The sequence below is a fragment of the Gossypium hirsutum genome, chromosome A01 (genome assembly GCF_007990345.1).
Source record: "Gossypium hirsutum isolate 1008001.06 chromosome A01, Gossypium_hirsutum_v2.1, whole genome shotgun sequence".
Lineage (NCBI taxonomy): Eukaryota > Viridiplantae > Streptophyta > Magnoliopsida > Malvales > Malvaceae > Gossypium > Gossypium hirsutum.
This window is the reverse complement of record NC_053424.1, coordinates 61042156-61062577: the sequence shown is the minus strand read 5'-3', so window position 1 is coordinate 61062577 and position 20422 is coordinate 61042156. Positions and strand designations below refer to the sequence as shown.

At 35.5% G+C, this 20422-nt stretch overlaps 2 protein-coding genes across 2 annotated transcripts; one reads left to right on the top strand and one right to left on the bottom strand.

Annotated features, from left to right (window-relative positions):
* Positions 1 to 767: 767 nt before the first annotated feature.
* LOC107920385 (uncharacterized) lies at positions 768 to 1590 on the bottom strand. The gene is made up of 3 exons (XM_016850086.1): positions 1449 to 1590; positions 1030 to 1340; positions 768 to 932 (listed from the first exon to the last, which is right to left on the bottom strand). Exons 1-3 carry the CDS (start codon positions 1588 to 1590, stop codon positions 768 to 770), a joined length of 618 nt encoding a protein of 205 aa, XP_016705575.1.
* Positions 1591 to 17470: 15880 nt separating this feature from the next.
* LOC107920391 (uncharacterized) lies at positions 17471 to 18199 on the top strand. Its single transcript, XM_016850098.1, has 3 exons — positions 17471 to 17686; positions 17813 to 18011; positions 18162 to 18199. Exons 1-3 carry the CDS (start codon positions 17471 to 17473, stop codon positions 18197 to 18199), a joined length of 453 nt encoding a protein of 150 aa, XP_016705587.1.
* The last annotated feature ends 2223 nt before the right edge of the window (positions 18200 to 20422 follow it).

Here is a 20422-nt window from a genome sequence, read left to right as displayed (position 1 = left end):
TATAAGGGGCGATGGACACTAAAACTGTACAGGCAGGAGCTGAATCCTAAATTCAACTTTTCGACTTGGAGGTAATCTAGGTAGCTCATCAGGAAACGCGTCCGAAAAGTCCTTAATTGTTTTGATGTCTTTCATAGACGAAACCTCAAAACTCGAAGCATAAACATAGGCTAGATACGCCTCACAACTCTTACAAACCAACTTCTTAGCTTTAAGTGCAAAAAACACATTTGACAGATAATTTCGACGCTTCCCAATCACAATTACCTCATCACCCTTTTCAGTTTTCCGTACCACCCGCTTTGCAGTACGTCCAAATTCACCTAATGCTTAACCAGCCAGTCCATGCCCAATATTAAATCAAATTCTCTAAAAGGAATTTCCATTAAATCCGCTACAAAGATCACTCCTTGCACCTCCAAGGGTACACTCTTAAACAGTTTGTTTACTCTCACAGACTGCCCTAATGGGCTTAACACAGTAACCTCATTCATAGTGTTTTCAACCATTACACTCAAAGTCTTAGATACAGTACATGCTATATATGAGTGCGTAGACCCAACATCAATCAATGCAGTATAAGGCACATTATGGATAAAGAACGTACCCGCAATAACATCTGGAGTGTCTCCGTCCTCTCGGCAACATACAACATAAACTAGTGTTGGCTGCCTCACCTCAGTGTGACCAGTACCTCTGCCCGGTGCTCCACGACCACGACCCATACCATTTCTACCTCTGGCATGACCACAGCCTCCCAATGGCTGCTAAAACCCTCTCGGTGGCTGAACAGTACCCATACCAGTAGCTTGCATCTGATCAGGCCTCCGTGGACAATCTCTGATGCAATGCTCCAAAGATCCACACCTTAGACAAACCCCTATCTGTTTCCAACACTCGCCCTGATGGCGTCTCCCACAAATAGCACAAGGCTGTGGCCCAAAAGCAACAATAGGGGGCCCAACTCTGACTAGCTGATTGACTCTACCTTTTTCTTGTCCTCACAACTGGACTTGAGGCCTCCCAAACCTTCTTACTCCTAGCCATGTCTGTCTTACGATTCTGGCGTTCAGCGTGCTTCACATCCTTGACGATTTTTGCCTTTTCCACCAACCAAGCAAAATCTCGCTCCCTTTGTGGAGCAATCAAAACTCGTAGATCATCTTTGAAATCGTCCTCAAAGTGAACACAGCGCTCATATTCTGTTGCCACCATCCCACACGCATAACGGCTAAGTCGTAGAAACTCAGACTTATATTCTACTACTGGCTTATCCCCTTGGGTCAAATTTAGAAACTCTCTCCTCCAGGAATCCACATAACTAGCTTCCACATATTTCCCTTGAAATACAGTTTTGAACAATTCCCAAGTCAACCGGTTAGGCTGAGTGCCCTCTTTAATTGTAAGCCACCACTGATAGGCTTCATCTCGAAACAACCACACTGCACCTTTTAATTTCTGCTCTGAGGTGCAGTTGAGGTCATCCATTATCCGCTCTGTGGACTCAATTCGATATTCAACCACATTAGGGGTAACTCTAGTAATTCCCCTAAAAATCTCAGCCCCATTAGACCTGAGTCGTTCCGTCATCGACCCACGGCCCACAGTACCAATATTGGGCCCAATGACCCTCTTTAGAAACTGTAACATAGATTGGGACAATGAGTCGTCCCCAGCCACAGGATCATGTAACCCAGTCTCAGTGTAACACCCCGAACCCGAGACCGTCACCGGAGTCGAACACGAGGTGTTAACAGACTTTTAAAAATTTTCCAGACACTGCCAATCTGCATAATAGTCGCTTTAAAAATCATATCTTGAGTTTCATAACTCGAAAATCAGTTTTGTGATTTTTCCCTGAAACTAGACTCATATGCCCATCTACATATTTTTTTCTAGAATTTTTGGTCAGGCCAATTAGTACAGTTTATTAGTCAAACTCTCCCATGTTACAGGGATCGACTACCCTGACCTTTGCGCATTACGACTTGGATATCTCCTTGTACAGGGCTCCAATACTGATACCGTTTTTTCTATAGAAACTAGACTCAGAGAGGAATCTATAAATATATGGTATGACTCCTAATTATCTCTGGTTAATTTATGGTAAATTTTCAAAGTCGAAACAGGAGATCCAGAAACCGTTCTGGCCCTGTTTAACGAGAACTTTAATATCTCTTAATATACTGTTCATATGATTGTTTTGTTACCTTCATATGAAAATAGATTCATCAAGGTTCGATTACATAATTTATTCACTATTTAATTCCGTTCCTACAAATTTTTGTGATTTTTCAAATCCACACCACTGCTGCAGTCAGCATCTGTTTTCAAGGTAAACTTTACCTATTTCGTGGTTACCATGGACCGACTAGGGTTTTGTTATACATAGGTCCACATATGATCATATTTAGCCATTCCAATGGCTGATCATTTGCCCAACACTTCCATTCCAAACCATAGTCACATCATGAAACCATATATACATACATAAACACAAATGGTCTAATGCCATACTCCACTTCTACAAGCCATTTTCGCATGGCTGTACACACATACATCACAAAAAGTGCTTAAAACAACAAGGGGTAGTCCTATACATGCCATATCCAGAGTTCAACTAAAAGAGTACCAAAAGAGCTTTGATAGTGTGGATGACTTCGACTTCGATGATCCCGAATCCGATAGCTAACGAACAAAATCTATAAAACAGAGAGCCAAAGCAACGGGGTAAGCATTTTAAAGCTTAGTAAGTTTCAAGTAATGAAATCGGCTTTGACTAAAGTATTACATTCACATAGCTAAATGAATCACTTTATTAATACACATTCTCATAATCATGCTTACTTCACAATTCGTCAACATATATACACACACAAGGTATCAACCCATATAAAAGCCCAAAAGTTCGTTAGTCGATTGAACGAATACTACTTAAAACGAATCGACTTTTCCGAATCACATGCAAACATACCTTATCGTTTGGGTTTGTTGAGCGTATTAATTGAATTTATTACAGCACAAAACGCTTACATTCATACCCAAGTTTCTTCGGAATTTAGCCGGATATTACCACAAGCACAATTGCCTTCGGGTCTTAACCCGGGCATAGCAACTCGCACGAATGCCTTCGGGTCTTAGCCCGGATATATCAACTTGCACAATTGCCTTCGGGTCTTAGCCCGGATATATATCAACTCGCACAAATGCCTGCGGGTCTTAGCCCGGATATATCAACTCGCACAAATGCCTGCAGGTCTTAGCCCGGATATATCAACTTGCACAATTGCCTTCGGGTCTTAGCCCGGATATATAACAACTCGCACAAATGCCTGCGGGTCTTAGCCCGGATATATCAACTCGCGCAAATGCCTGCGGGTCTTAACCCGGATATATCAACTTGCACAATTGCCTTCGGGTCTTAGCCCGGATATATATCAACTCGCACAAATGCCTGCGGGTCTTAGCCCGGATATATCAACTCGCACAAATGCCTGCGGGTCTTAGCCCGGATATATCAACTCGCACAAATGCCTGCGGGTCTTAGCCCGGATATATCAACTCGCACAAATGCCTGCGGGTCTTAGCCCGGATATATCAACTCTCATGACACATCCATATTTCACTTTCGTTACTAAGGCTCAAACACAAAGCATTTATTAAACCTTTCCAATTTCGGCTCAATAGCCACACACAAAGAGCATGATTTCAATTGGCTTTATAACATAGTCTCTATGCACATTTGACTATCCATCATAGGATGACTAATCATTTCAATATAATTCAAGTAGGGTCATTACTCGAAGACTTACCTCGGATGTTGTCGAACGACTTCAATGGCTATTCAATTACTTTTTCCTTCCCTTTATCGGATTTAGTTCCCCTTTGCTCTTGAGCTTAAGTTCAACAAATTTTAAAATAGTCATTAATCGACTATTCAAGTATTACTTTCAGAATAATATATAAATTGATTCGACTTTCACACACATAGATTATAGTAAGCTTTATAAAAATCAATAAATAATTCATTAGCAAATTTTCATTAATGTTTACAACAAAATCACATATTCACTACGAGCTGTTTTCCCTGAGCAGCAGTCACTAAATTATTTATAACTGGAGCTACAAAACTCCAAATCACTTGCCGTTAATTTTCCCTGAATATAGACTCGTATATCTTCCATCCATAAAATTTTCAGAATTTTAGGCTTGGCCAATCAATACCAGATTTTTCTTAAAGTTTCCCCTGTTTCACTGTTTGACTAATCTGACCACTCTTCACTACGAATCAAATTTCTCATTTTACAGAATTCCAAATGTGTTGTATTTGATTTTATTTGAAACTAGACTCATTAAGGAGTTTAAGCATATAAATTTTATCTTATAATCATTTTTTTACAATTTATAATGATTTCCTAAAAACAGAACAGGGAATCTAGTAGTCATTTTGACTCAGCCCCACAATACTTCAAATATCTCAAGATCGGTAACTCTTTAGTTCTTATAGTTTCTTTTGCAAGAAAATAGACTCTTTAAGCTTTAATGACATAATTTACTCAGCTTCTAATTCAACTCCTACAAATTATGGCGATTTTCCAAAATCACCTTACTGCTGCTGTCCCCAAGCAGATTATTACCAAATCAAATACTAACATTTGCATTTCACCTTAATAGCTAGCTTAGCAAACCTTAATTTAACATATAATTCACACATATCACATTCCAAGCATTCACTCTATTCTATCACTTAAGGTACAAACATTACTCAATAACTTCCTAATTCAAGTACACATTCGGCCTTGGTACATAATAAGGTAGTTGATTCCTTTCCCTTTAGCACCCATTGCTCACATATGATTATTTGTATAGCTCAAACACTCATCTATCTTTATCATGAAACAACAAAATTTACCATTGTCAAATACCATAGCCGAATGTCATTAAACCTAAACCACCATGAAAATTTTACTTATCACCTCATACCTTATTATCAAATTGAACTAATTATGCTTATAAAAATAATATCAAAACCGAAACCTTTTGATAATTAAGCCTCTAATTATTTATTACAATTACCCAAACAAAAATTTTCTCACATTTAACACTTATATACCAATCAATTGTTGAAGACAAACAAAATCTCATTTCCTCCCTTGACAACCACAACCGAAAGCTCAAACCAACATCTAAAATTCCAAGTTTTCAAATGGGCTAATATGGAACTAGCTAATTGACTTAAACTAAACTTAAAATTTCAAAAACTAACAAAATTTTTACTAACCTTCTCAAGCTTCAAGTGACCGAATGTTTCCCTCCTATCTTCCTCTTTACAATCGGCCAAGAAGAACCAAGGATACAAGCTTTGTTTTCATTACCTTTCTTTTTTCTTTTATTCTTTCTTTTATTCATTATAACTCCAATAACCCAATTTCTTATTATAATATCAAATTCAACAAATATATTGCCCATCATCAATCCATCTTGGCCGGCCACTATAAGGGAATTGGGCAATTTGACATGCAAGTCCACCCTTGTGTTGACATGCACTAATAAGCCCTTTAAAATTAGCCTATCATATTTCACCATGTCTCATGTTGATCCCTATTTAATAATTCCTCATGCAATTGGCAAAATTAGGGAATGAAACTTCCACATATGCATGTACACACACATAATAAACATAGAACATAGCAATTAATTATTTTTATAACTCGGTTTTGTGGTCCCGAAACCACTTCCCGACTAGGGTCAATTTTGGGCTGTCACACTCAGTCACCGATGAAGCCGGTGCCTATCTAGCTTTATTGTTAGGCATGTGACCCGATGCCGACGACCTAGCCCGAGAACCTCTACGACCTCCGCCGTGGCCTCTTGTACTGCTTCTATGAGTACCTCTAGTGCTCATTATTGAATTAAACTTTTATCTGTATTAACAGTTTTATGCATCAGTTTTATAGTTCCAGTGTTTATTAACGAATGTTTTATGAAAAATAGTATCAATAATTCAGTGTTTTCTTGTTTTCGCATATCGTAGTTTCACTACAGTCTCATTTTACCCTAAACCAAGTTTTCCAGTACAGTCTATTGCCTATAGTAATTTCAATATTTTAATTTAAACAAGTAATAGTTTCAGAGAACTTATAGGATCGACGCTGGAGACTCGGTGTACCACACGTTCAGTAAAACATATTTTTTAAATCATTTGTAACAGTTCTTTTTCAGAGTTTTAAGTTCTAAAGAAAAGCCTAAACTACAGCTGAGTTTTGTAACTTAGTTCTGATACCACTAAATATAACACCTCAAACCCGGCCTAGATGTTATGGCCAAATCTGCGATGTCACATTGAAGTCTGTTTGAAAAGCATCGTTCTATTCGAGAAGTTTATATAATATAAAAACCTTTGTAGTGCACATTTACAAAACTTTTAAGTATCTTTTCCTTAATAAAAATTCAACAGGTTTAGTTATTGGTTACTTATCTTAAATTTCTATTACGCTTTAAAACATAATGACGTGATGTTTAGAAAACGTTTGTTTTTTTAAAGTTCACGTCCTACTACTAACAGTTATAAAACAAAGCAATTGAAATACCAAATTAAAAATCAAACTTTGAAAGGCCTTATTACATAACCAATACCCAAATTAAATAACTTAAAGATTAAAAATGAAAAAAATAGTTAAAACAGTCATGTGGCCCCCATCGAATCCCTCGTAGCACCAACCCTCCTAAGGATTTCCTACATAGGAAAGCAGAAGAGTAAGTTTATGAAAACTTAGTGTGTAACCCTTATTAACAACCAATAGATATACATTAGGCACATACAGTCTGGGCCTAAGCCCATTAGTGTGAAAACATAGCTCCCAACAGCCTCTCAATGTGAAAGGACGAAATGATCAGCTTCCTTGTATGAAAACATTCTGTGAACAACATCTTGGTTGTTGAAATACACGAGAAGACTTTTGGGGAAGAGTAAGTAGCTGCTGGAATTAAATTCACTTGGAAAATTGAATGTTCAGCCTCCTTTTGGCCGAATGGCCACTTGGGAAACACCAACCAACAACCTTCTAGCATTAATCACGCTTTCATGCTCCTAAGCCGTCCATGGGAAGTGCACCTAGCATTAAATTCGGCCATTCATGCTAGATAACTTCTTTAATTCCATTCTAAGCACCAGCAGCTCTTTAATGCACCAGCAGCTCCTTCATTGTTGTTTCCTGCACATTAAATTCGGTTATTACATATTAACATATACACATTGCAAATCGGTAGCAGCCAAGACAAATTAATTTTGGCTGGACAAAATCAATTAAATTTGTCCCATTCTGGTCATACTTAATTTCGGCTGACTCTAAGAAACATGTCTAGGCTAGGACAAATTAAATAAGGGCTGGAAAAATTAAATTAGCAGCAGCTAATTAATTTGTTTAAATTAGACACATTAAATTATGTCCTAAGCTAGACACATTAAACACTTAATAATGTGAGACATATTTAATATACTAAATTAAAATGTCTAGATTTAAGACTCCATTAAATTAATTAATTATTTGAGCTAACAATTAAGTAATTAACTAACACCACTTATTAAATTTATTCAAGCAACTAAAATCAAATGAAACAAAATGAACTCAAAACCGAAATTGAGCTCGTTGAGCCGAAATTAAACTTCATCTTGCACTTGGGCCCCTCGAGCTTAGGCCATGCTCGATGTTGCCAAGCTGATTTGTAACATGACGTAGCTAGGTTTGCATCAGTAAATATGGCATGCTCAAACAGTCATACATCAATAGGGGTATATCAGTCATTTACCTCATAGGGTTATAACAGTCATTTCATCAGATTAGGGTCTAAGCATACTTATCGACCCAACGGTAGGCCCACAGTCGTATCGGGCGACCCGTGCAACTTTAGTAGTCAAACAGTAAAAATAGGCCCAAGCCCATAATATGGCCCATGTGGGCCCACAAGCTCGTGTGGCCCAATAAGCCCATGAGTGGCCTTGGCCATACGACCTGCACAACCTGGCCCAATAATCTCACACATTAGTGTGATTTACCCGTGTGGGGCCCACACGACTTATTTCGGCGCAACGAGGCCCAAAAATAGCCTAAGCCCATGGAATCACTCCTGGCAACCTCTACTGTCAAACGTCCACGCTTAGTGTTCGAATCACCATACGAGTGAGCGCACACTTGTATAGTGTCTATGTGCATGTTTTTCAACTTTTGCCGATTAATAGTTTTAGTAATGTGGTTACACACCTGTTTGCAAAAAGTGTGCAAATATCCACAACGCTAATCTTAAATAAGCAATCAGTTTCTCACTTACACCATTGATCGCAGTTACCCTCCAAAACCTTGGTAAAATCACCACCAAGACGTAATTGGCCTACAATAGCACACTTTCAGATTGAGACACGAGATGAACAATCACACCCCTAGATAGCGGCAACGGTAAAGTCCGACTATAAGCATTGGCAACAACCCTAAATGAAGAACTAGTTACCTTAGTTAAGTGTAGGGAGATTAGGCGTCAAGAAGAAGAGAATAAACAGCTAGAAACGAGAAAACTGAATGAGTAGAGAGGGAGAGGAGTGAAGTGATATCCAGTCAAAGCACAAAAAGGGGAAACGCAGTTGAGAAAAGAAAGAAGAGCGGGGAAAGAACCAAAAAGGGTATTCAGTCAAGCAATTTCAATAAGGAGGAGGTGGAACAAAGCTGAAAGTGTTAAGAGGGAAAAGTAGCAATCGGCCAAGAAGGAAAGAAAAGAAAAACCAAACAAGGAATAGGGGAAGGGAATCAATTAGCCAAAGAGATAGAGCCGTAAAACACAAAAGGGAGAAAGACCCAAAAGAACAAGCACAATTTGATCACAACGGCAAGGAAGGCAACCAAAAATTAGCCAAATTCAGCACTAAAGGCAAAGAAAGAAGCTAGAGCCGATTTTGCCCAAATGGAACTCCTAATTCGGCAAGACCTCAAACAACCCCCACACTAGACTCATTCAATCCCTTTTCCATCTCAGCCGAAACACTCATGAACAAGAGTTCAATTTCAGTACAACTTTTTCGCACTTTCAAATTCCACAAAATCCTCCTAAATCCCTCTTCCAACATCTCCTCAACCGGCTATTCAAACACTCCTCAACTAGCAGAGTTTTGGTCAACTACAACTATCCACACGTCAGACCTGCAAAAATAAACACCCCTTGCACACAACAGGGCTCGAACTCAAGTCCTTTAGCTTTAGCAACATGCCATTGCCACTAGTCTAGCAGGCTTTTTTATGACTTGATTTCCCCACAATTATTTAAGAACCCACTATCAAGATATAAGGGTTTTACTCAACTAAAACAAAATTTTGCTGAAGCCCACGCTTGAACCCAGGACTTCCTAGACAACTCCCAGAGCACTTAACCATCAAAGCAAGCAAGCCAATATGCAACATAACATACAAATTTAACCACCTAAAATTTGGGGCGTTACAATGTGAGTTTAGGAAAATCCATATCGCAAACATGGTAGTTTTGGGATACCTATGTGGTATCCTATAAGCCTTTGTGGCATACTCTTATTAGATAGCTTTAGAGCGTATGCTATAATAAAGAACTATGGAGTGTTCAATATATTGTTTGTTTGTCTCTAATGTGTTTTATGAAGTCCGTTGAGATAGTAAACAAAAGACTCTGTACAATTGCTTGTATGGTGTATTCTGTTAGGGCTATATGACGTGAACTATCAGGAATGTTTAGTAAGAGTTGAATCTGAATGTCTGTCATTATTGTAATATATGAGTAAATTCTTTTAGTTCTATAATAAGTAAAGCTAATATGAGGTATGTAACACCCCTTACCCGTATCCAAGGCCGGAACAGAGTACGAGGCATTACCAGACTTAACATACACATAGACGAAAACCGGGCCATAAAATTTCATTTAATTCAAAACTTTTCGAACACATGCATAACAAACAAAGCTAACTATATCATCACATCAAAACATAGGACATGACACGATTAATTAAACTTATAAACCATAATGGATAAGGACCACATCTCATGATTTTATACGATAACTCAATGCAGACTGATACGTATGGTCAAAATCATAATAAAAATACATATCACAAACCAACTTCCTATACATGCCACTCACTTGATATTTCTAATATTTGAATTAATTTTCCCAAAATGATAGTTTGATAGTGTGATTTTGCCTCCGACGATCTCCAACCCCGAGCCGACCTGCCAATACTAAAGAAATGGAGAGGATGGGTAAGCTTTACGCTTAGTAAGTTCATATGAAAATAATAAGCAATTACTACCATGCTTTTCAAGATAAAACACTATAATTGTACAATTACACATATTCAGGACAGGCTGCTTTCTGGAGTCCCGGTGTTAAAAAAAATCATATCTCAAGTTACAAAACTTGAAATCCAATTCCGTAAATTTTATATTAAACTAGACTCATATTTCTACTTACTAATTTTTTCTAGAATTTTTGGTCAGGCCATTTAGTACAGTTTATTAGTTAAAGTCTCCCCTATTTCAGGGTATGACTACTCTAACCCCTGTGCACTACGAACCAAATTTCTCAGTGTACAGAATTCCAACGACCATTCCGTTTCTTTCCCTTAAAATTAGATTCAATAAGGAATCCATGTATGTAAGGTATGACTCTCAATAATTTTTTTACAATTTATGGTGAATTTCTAAAGTCAGAACAGGGGATCTCGAATTCATTCAGACCATATTTCACAAGAATTAAAATATCACACAATATAGAATTCTTTTTCTTCCTCTGTTTCTTTCATGTGAAAATAGACTCATTAAGCTTTATTTTCATATATTATTTGCATTTTTATTCAACTTCCACAATTTTTAGTTAATTTTCAAAGTCATGCAACTGCTACTGTCCAACACTGTTTTACCACTAAAATTCATTCTTACATAATCCCACTTAATCCATTTTGTCTTATCGAAATTCACCCAATTATCGAGCACATTGCTCATAATTTTTCATAAACATATACCTACACTTATTCATCATATAATCCTGTTCAATTGTATTTTTACTTAATCGATTTTCCCGTTGAACTCTTCGGAATAATAACTGATACTCAATTGCCTGCACATATTTTCACACTTGTAGCCAAAGCTATCTGGTACGCATAGTAGCCTGCACATAGTACTACACATGCGACCAATTATCCGGTACACGTAGTAGCCTGCACTTAGTACTACACACGCGACCAATTATCTAGTACACGTAGTAGCCTGCACTTAGTACTACACACATGACGTGACCAATTATCCGGTACACGTAGTAGCCTGCACTTAGTACTACACACGCGACCAATTATCTAGTACACGTAGTAGCCTGCACTTAGTACTACACACATGACGTGACCAATTATCCGGTACACGTAGTAGCCTGCACTTAGTACTACACACATGACCAATTATCCGGTACACATAGTAGCCTGCACTTAGTACTACACACGTGACCTAACCATTTGATACACGTAGTAGCCTGCACTTTGTACTACACACGTGATCACAGTTTTTTGGTACGCATAGTAGCCTGCACTTAGTACTACACATGCGACCTCACAATAGATCATTCGTATCGTTTTTATTCCGAAGGTTCAATCGGGAAATTCCTCACTTTTCAACATTTTACTAAATTGTCCGTAATCAATTTAAATTCATAATTTACATCAAATAACCATTTGATAGGCAGCCACATTTCATATGATATCAAAATATAATAACATAAAAAGAATCGATAGATTATTTATGTACGAATTTACTCGAAGTGTCGATCTCACTATCCATAGTACCAATTTTTCATTCATAGTATAATAAGACACAACTCAAATATCAAATCAGCTTTTAAGAATTTACATAACATATATCACATATTTCATATATCACTTGTCATGTATCATCATTTTATTGCATTTCATGTAACATTCTTTCATGTCATATTTCCACATAATAAACACCATTCCATCAACTTTTCCAATATATTAAATCATAAAATATATGCAATAATAGTAAGAATATAATTCAAACATAACATTGCATTATTATTATCATACGAACTTACCTCGATCCAGAAACAGCAATTTACCATTTTAGTCCATAACCTTGTATTTTCCCAATGTAAGCCCGAATCTCGATTTCCTTCATCTATAATATCACATTTAGCCTAATAATTAGTCACACTATTCATACGGGTCCAAAAATCATATTTTTAAAAATTTTCATTTTAACCCCTAAACTTTTGCATATTTGCACTTTTGCCCCAAGGTTCGGAAATTAAACTTCATCCTATTTTCTTATGTTTTATGACATGCTGATCATTTTTCCCTTTTATGGAAATATCAAATTCTCACTCTAACATGTACTTATGACTATTAGGTATTTTTACCGATTAAGCCCTTTTGCTCGTTTTCACTTAAAACCGAGTAGCACAAGTTGTCTAACATAATTTAAAGCCTCATATTCTATCATAAAAGACCAAAATAAAGAAATTTCACCTATGGGTATTTTTCCAAATATGATCCCTACGTTGAATTATTGCTAGCATAAGCTAAATCAAGTTACCGGGACTCTAAAAACGTAAAAATCATTAAAAACGAGGCTAGAACGGACTTACAATCGAGCTTGGAAGCTTGGAAACCCTATCCATGGAGTCTCCCTTGGTATACACATCCATGGTGAAGAAGATGAGTAAAATTGGCTTTTAATTTTGTATTTTAATTCATTTTACCCCTAAATGACCAAAATGCCCTTACTACTAAACTTTCCAAAAATTCCATTTATGTCCAATATTTGTCCATAAACTTTGAAATTGGTCAAATTTCTATTTAAGACCTCCTAATTAATATTTCAAAGCAATTTCATACTAGAAACTTCTAGAATGCAAGTTTTGCAACTTATTCAATTTAGTCCCTAACTTCAAATTAAGCACTTTATGCATAGAATTTCTTCACGAAATTTTCACACAATGATGCAATCATATCATAGACCTTAAAATAATCATAAAATAATTATTTCTATCTCAGATTTGTGGTCACGAAACCACTATTCCGATTAGGCCCTAATTCGGGATATTACAAGGTATTTATATGTTCTTGGTTAAGATTTAATAAGTCTTAAAGGTTTCTATGAAAAGAGATGTGTATATTTATGTTAATATGGGTATCCATTATGATGATTTATAAATATGGAAAATGAGGGGTATTATATCTTCTTCTAAAATTATTCTAAATCTGAGTTACTGTTATCTTGATTTATGGGATTCTGATGTAACAAAATATGGAATTCGTCAGAATGGTCTATGTAGTGAATTATCGGTAAATCATATGTGTGGTACAGAATTAGGGTATTAAATTCTGTGTAAGTATTAGCCAAACATATATGTATCCACCCGTGATAAATGTCAGTGAAAAACTTTTGAAATAAGAGTATGAGTTAAGGTAAGGATTATTGGAAGTATTTTCTAAGGGCATGTTTTGTTCAGAAATTATTGTAGGACAATATATTTATGAAACATTTGGAAGAATTACTCATTTAGTTAGATAACGAAGAATGAGTATGACAAGAAAATGGTAGCTAGTATATAAAAGAATGGTAAAATGTGGAGGTATCCATCGAAATAAATGATGCAGAATAATTGGCACACAGTAGTTCCTACAAGATTGCAAAGTATCCATAAAGCTATTGTTATAATGAGCTCACCAAGTACTCATGTACTTACAAGATTTGTTATTGCTTTGTAGGTACTTGAGATGAGGCTTTGCCTAAAGGGACAGCGTCAGGAGTATGCCAAGGTGGTGGCGAAGTGGGCTATTATGCATACAATGGGGTTGTGGCGTAATCTAAGAATACGCCTACTAAGTCTATATTAAATAAGCTTCCACTTTGTAAAGATTTGTATTGAGATTATTGTAATAAGATTATTTTAAGTTATTTCCCTTGTTTTCATATAGAAAGTTTCTAATTAAAATATCAAATAATATGTTTAAAGAAATGATAAATTTGTGAACTATTTTCGTTAATGGTTAAGCTTTATGTAGTAACACCTGAAACCTGGACCCACTGAATCAAGTTAGGTTTGAGGCGTTACACTATAGTTATATGCAAACTTTTCCAAATGAAGGTATTTTTTCCAGTTCACTCCAAAATCTATTAACAAGTTTTGAGTAAGTCTTCAAGAACTTGAATTACTCTTTCTAATTGCCCATCTATTTGAGGATGGAAGGCAGTATTGAACCTTAAATTGGTTCCTAAAGAGTCTTGTAGTTGTTTCCAAAACCTCAATGTGAACCTTAGATCTCAATCTGACACTATAGATTTTGGTATACCATAGAGGTATACAATTACATATATGTAGAATTCTACCAATTTTTCCAACGAATAGTTTCTGCGTACTGGCAGGAAATGGGCTGACATAGTAAGCCGGTCTATTACACCCCAAAATTGGGCCTAGAAGTTTTGAGGGTAATTTGGGGATGTTAGCTTAAAATATGTTCGAAAATTCGAAGCATGGTAAGTTGAAAATGTTTTCGTCTATGGCTTTTTTAAAACTAAATCAATTTGTGAAAATAGTGTGAAAAAGACTTCCAATTTTAAAAATAGGACTGTTTTGTAAAAGGTTTAATTTAAAAGTAGTTTTAAAGTAAATATATGAAGTTTTAAAATCATCCTATTTTCCCATTTTTCACCCTATTTTTGACTTAAAAAAAGAGATGAAGCACCCATCATCCTTTTCTTTTGTGTTGTCCATTAGGAAGAAAAAACCCCAAACCATCATCCTTCAATTTCAATCTTTAAAACTCCAATCCCTTGTTTTCTATCATCATCCTTTTCTTTTGTGCCTTCCATTAATTTTGGGTATTTAATAATTAATTGGGTGAATTTTGTTCATATTAAGATAATGGGCATGATTTAATAAATAATGTAATTTTGTGCTATTTTGCATTAAATTTATGCATAATTTAATTATTTTATGCTTCATACTAATCTTGATTTATTTGTTGTAGTTGGACCAAATACTTATGCATATCTTACTTATTAAAGCTACATGGAAATGAGCCAAATTCACTCTACATGGATGGCAAAGGCAAGGAAAATTGGGTTATGAAGAAATTAATTTGATCCGATTGAAGTTGGTGTAATTGATGAACAAGTCTAGCAAACATTTGGGTCATCAACCAGTTCAAATAAGGGAGAATGAAGCGCAATTCAACAAGGGCATTTGGGCAGCTCAAAATTCACTTTTGGGAGATTTATTGGAGGTCCCTACAATTGCAAATAAATTAGAAATCAACACATAAACTTTAACCTTAAAACCATCCACCACCTTGCTTGATTCAAGTATGATTTCATACATGAATCAAGAAACTAAATAACCCCCTTATCTCCATAAATTATAGTTGGTCGTAGGAGTGAGAAACCTAAGAGATTTTAAGCTATTTTTAGCAGACATACTAGCCCATCCACTATAAAGGCTATCCTCTACACCCCTCAACAATCATCCCTTAATCATTCCTCATTTCTCAAACATCATTCATCCCTCACTCTTATTTCATTTTCTCACTTACTTTCTTTCTTTCCATGCATAAACATCCATATTTCCCTTAGCCAACAAATCCTTGAGAAATTACTCTCTTGGCTAGTGACTTTAAGGAGTAGTTTGTGGAAGAGCAGCTGTGAGAATTGGAGGAAGCCTCCAAAATTAGTCACCACACTTATTAAAGAGTTTCTTCTTCCTTTCTGCTCTTTCTTAATTATCAATATGTTTGCAAATTGCTTTTTTATTTTTCATCAACAATCATAGCGTAATTTTATTTAGCTACAATGATTGCATCAATTTAATAAAGTTTAATTAAGTCATGTTATGCTGTTCTGTGCCTCAGTCGATCATGTTTTCAATTAAAATCATACATGTATTTCATTTATTAAAATGTGGTTGAATGCATTAGAATTAGTTGTTTAATCTGACCCAGGTAATGGCTAATAGACATAATAATTGAAAAGTGCATGCTTAATTTATATCCGACCCAAAATCAATTAAGGTTCATAATAACTTGAACAAGCTCTATTACCTTGCATAGCTTTTAGGTTTATCTGATTAAATTGTTTCAAACCGACCCAATCCTTGTTACTTCACATGAATTCTAAGAAATTTTTAGTTAAATATGATCAGTAATATGTATGACTTTTCTAAGTAAAATATTTTGAAAGGACTTAATATTGGTTTCAAGCATATGAAAGATCAAGTTGCCAGGGAATATTACTCCGAAACATTATTAGCATGATGAAAATGAACTAAGTTAATTGATGTGATTATCCTAGCCTATTCATGTTATTATTGTTGAAATCTTGTGAATTCTACTGCTAAGTCTATCTCATCCATTTTATTCATTCATCATACTTAGATTAATTTGCATTAGGGATCATTTTGCCTTTAGTTATTTATTTTTTACGTCACACCACTCAAAAATTATTGTGTTCTTTTTTTACTAAATTCTTAACTTTAATTTTACAATTAATTGATTTACATACACAGTCCATGTAGAGACGATAGCTCTTTTACTTATTACTTGATAACAACTGTGTACACTTGCACAAACCACGCGTTACAGGCATCCTGATGTTCGGGCTCGGTGACTGGGCCGGGTATAGGGTGTTACGTTCCGTAATTAAACAAAAATTATATTATTCAAGGATATTTTAGTATTTTATTTTTTTAAAATAAAATTTTTGGATATGATTAAATTTGAACCCATACTATTTACATCAATAAAATATTAACTTTACTACTAAATCAAAGTTTTATTTCAATATAATATTTACATTTTTGTTTTAGTTTATTGGCATAATTGTAAAAAAATCCCTCAACCTTTGGGGGCTTTTGGATATATGCCCCTAACCTTTTTTTTCTGAAATCGGCAGCCCTTAACGTAACAGATTTTTCACACATTGACCCAGTTGAAACGGTAACCGTCAGCTGACCGTTAGTCAACATCCGGTCAAAAAAATTGGTCTATGTGGCGTTCCTGTTGACTGATGACATGGCTCTCATTAAAATAAATAAGCTGGCGTGGAAAAAAATTAAACAAATTTAATAATCATAAAACAAAAAAAAACCTTAAATCCCCAAACCCCCAAATTCGAATTTGTTTTCCCAAATTCTAAAATCCCCAAATCGTGAAATTCCTTAAATCCCTAACCTCCAAAATCTTTCATTAAATTCCTAACAATCTTTAAATCCCTAAATCCTCAAATACCTAAATTGTTAGTATTCCGAAATCTTCTTATAATCCCTAAAACTTTTACGAATCAAATCGTTGAATCCCTAAAACTATTAGGAACAAAATCGTGAAATCCCTTAGAACCAAATTGTGAAATCCTTAATCTTTCCGAAAATTTTTATTTTTCTTCTATCATCTGAAATCATGGATTCACATAGTTTGAATAGTCAGCCTAGAGGTTGGGTAATGCATGGTTCGAAAAAAAAATCGTCATATGCAAATGTTGTTACTTCATCGCGGAAGGAGTATGCCTACGATGGACCAGCAGTAAAATGTCACTGCAATAAGTTAGCTCCAAGAGACACTTTATGGAGCGATTTAAATCCGGGGAGGAGGTTTTATGGTTGTTCAGATTTTCGAGTAAGTGAAGATTTTTTATTTGCAAATTGAGCTTGAGCTCAATTTTGATGATTTCATAAATCTCAGTATTTGTTTTGTTTTCATTTTGGATTATTTCAATTTGGCTGAATTGGGATTTATTTGTAGGACGGTGGTTGTGATTTCTTGAAGTGGCACGATGGGAAAATGTGTGACCGTGCGACTGAGTTACTGCATGAATTGCGTGATAGTGAACGAAATCTTTTGAAGGATAATTTAGCACTTAGAAAGAATGTTATGGATTTGGTTGCATTTGATGGTAACCATAATGGTGGCAGTAGTGTTGTTGACATTGAGGTTGAAAGAGGTAGATCAATTTGTGATGTTGAAGGAGAAGTAGCATTAAGGAAGAAAATGTTGACCATGAAGCAAAAAATTAAAGTTATCAAGAAAGAGAAGTCAATATATAAGATATTATTTTCTTGCTCTATGTTATATATTGTATGCATCACCATAGGTTTCTTTTTTGGCAGTAATAGTAAGAGGCATATGTAACTAGCAGTTGCAAATGTTGATTGAAAAATATTGGTTGTTTTTTATGTAATTTAACCTTATGCTTGGAAGTAATGACCAATATTTATTGTTTATGCCTAATTTAATTTAGCTTAATAAATAATGTAGTGACAATAAACATAAGACTAAAAGGACAAATTTGATCATTTAAGCATATGATTTGGATAAATGTACTTTACAATTTCTATAAATGTACTTTACAAAAGCATATGATTAGTCTATACACCATTTACCCTATACACCATCAATGCTATATCAGCCAAAAACCAAAATGTGAGTGAGCTATACATAGACCAAAATGAAAACCAACATATTGGTTTTCAATACAAAAAAATAACATTCAACAATGGTGTATTCGGAAACCAAAATGTTGTAGGCAAAATACCTTACACAGTACTTTTTAGATCACGAGTTGTCACGAGATGGTCCTGCAAAATAAAAAACAGACACAGATACAAATAGATAAATGAACTATGGCACAAGTTCAAAAGCAAGTTATCATAGTGAATCACAAGACAAACAGCAAAAGTCATTCAAAACAAAATAACGATGATTTACTCGTGTTTCCTGCAATTGATTCTTGTGTTCCCAGGTGGTCGAGAGGAGCCTTTCGCTTGTTATTTCGCGACTTGGGTGTTGAAGAAGTTTGTCCAGTACCAGGCTGCAAGAGCATTTTATAGTAATATTAACAATGTATAAAATAACTCATATCAATAGTAAAAGGAAGAAACTTACTGCAAAAAATGGAAGATTTCCCTTAGATTTATCTAAGGTATTTGACCTTTTAATGGAAGATTTCCCTTTTTGTTTAGGTGGTTGTACATCTTTCTAGAAAAAATTAAACATAATCATTAGTTAGACAAAATAAAATAAAAAAATTTACTTAATATTTATAACTAAAGAACAACACTGTACCTGTTTCGAATTTGTGCAAGACCGCTTGTTATGGTCATGTTGGCCACATTGAGTACATGTTATGAGTAGACATTTCCTACTTAAATGACCAGGCTTCAATTTTTTGGGTTCATCTTTGGCCATCCTCCTATTCTTTTTGGGCCTCCCAGGCATCTCCCTTTCAATAGGAGGTAGCACTGAATACCAGTTTTTTCCCAACCATGTGGCCCATTTATGGGCTGCATTGGAAAAGAGTAAGCTTTCTTGTAGGTATCAATGTCATAATATTCATGTAGATATTCATCTGGTTGAAGCCCTAAGTGATACATGGCAGCACATGCATGGAAACATGAAATCCCACTAATTTTCCAACTTCTACAACTGCATATCCTTTGACTTAGGTCCATTTTATACTGATAACTTCCTTTCCTCAACTCACATCCATTTTCACCATTCCATATTAATTGCCACTCTACACAGTCCTTCTTATTGGCATCAAACTTAGCTTTCACCAATGGACCATAATTTTGCTTCCATCCATTACATAACTTCCTTTTTTGTACTATCCTAGTCATCATCTTGGTCCTAATAGCCTCAAGCATTCTGATAATGCTTTTGAACCTAGCTTCGACAATGCTTGAATTGAATGCTTCACACAAATTATTGTCAACTATATCTGATTTACAAGTAGTCCCAAAAAAATGCCCTAGTCCACATCTTTGGAGACTTTTTCATCAAATTATCGTAAACATCCTTACTTTCTTCTCCAGTTCTGAACATAGATCCTCCCACTCCCTCTTAGTCGTGCACTTTACAATCTGCCAGAAGTCACACTCATAAGATTTCACTAACTTCCTCCCTGACCAATTTGCAAACACATGCCTCGCACAATTCCTATGCTCCACCCTTGGTAGTATGTCAGAAATTGCAATCTCAAGGCCCTAATTCAAATTAATAAACGAGATAAATTGTTATAAAATTTTAGGTAAATGCAGATAACAGATTAAAAAAACAATACCAAGCTTAAAATGGCATATTTACTAACCATTTGTTGGTCATTGATAATTGTGTACCCATACCTATCTTTCAAGCCCAAATCAGTTGATAGGAGACTGAGAAACCAACCCCATGAATCAGTGTTCTCCACTTCAACCACAACCCATGCAATAGGGAACATTTGGTTGTTTGCATCTCTTCCAACAGCTATGAGAAATTCACTCTTAAATGGGACTTTTAGGAAGCAACCATCTAGCCGAATGAGTGGCCTACACCCCGCTTTCCAGCCTCTCTTTAATGCATCAAAGCACACAT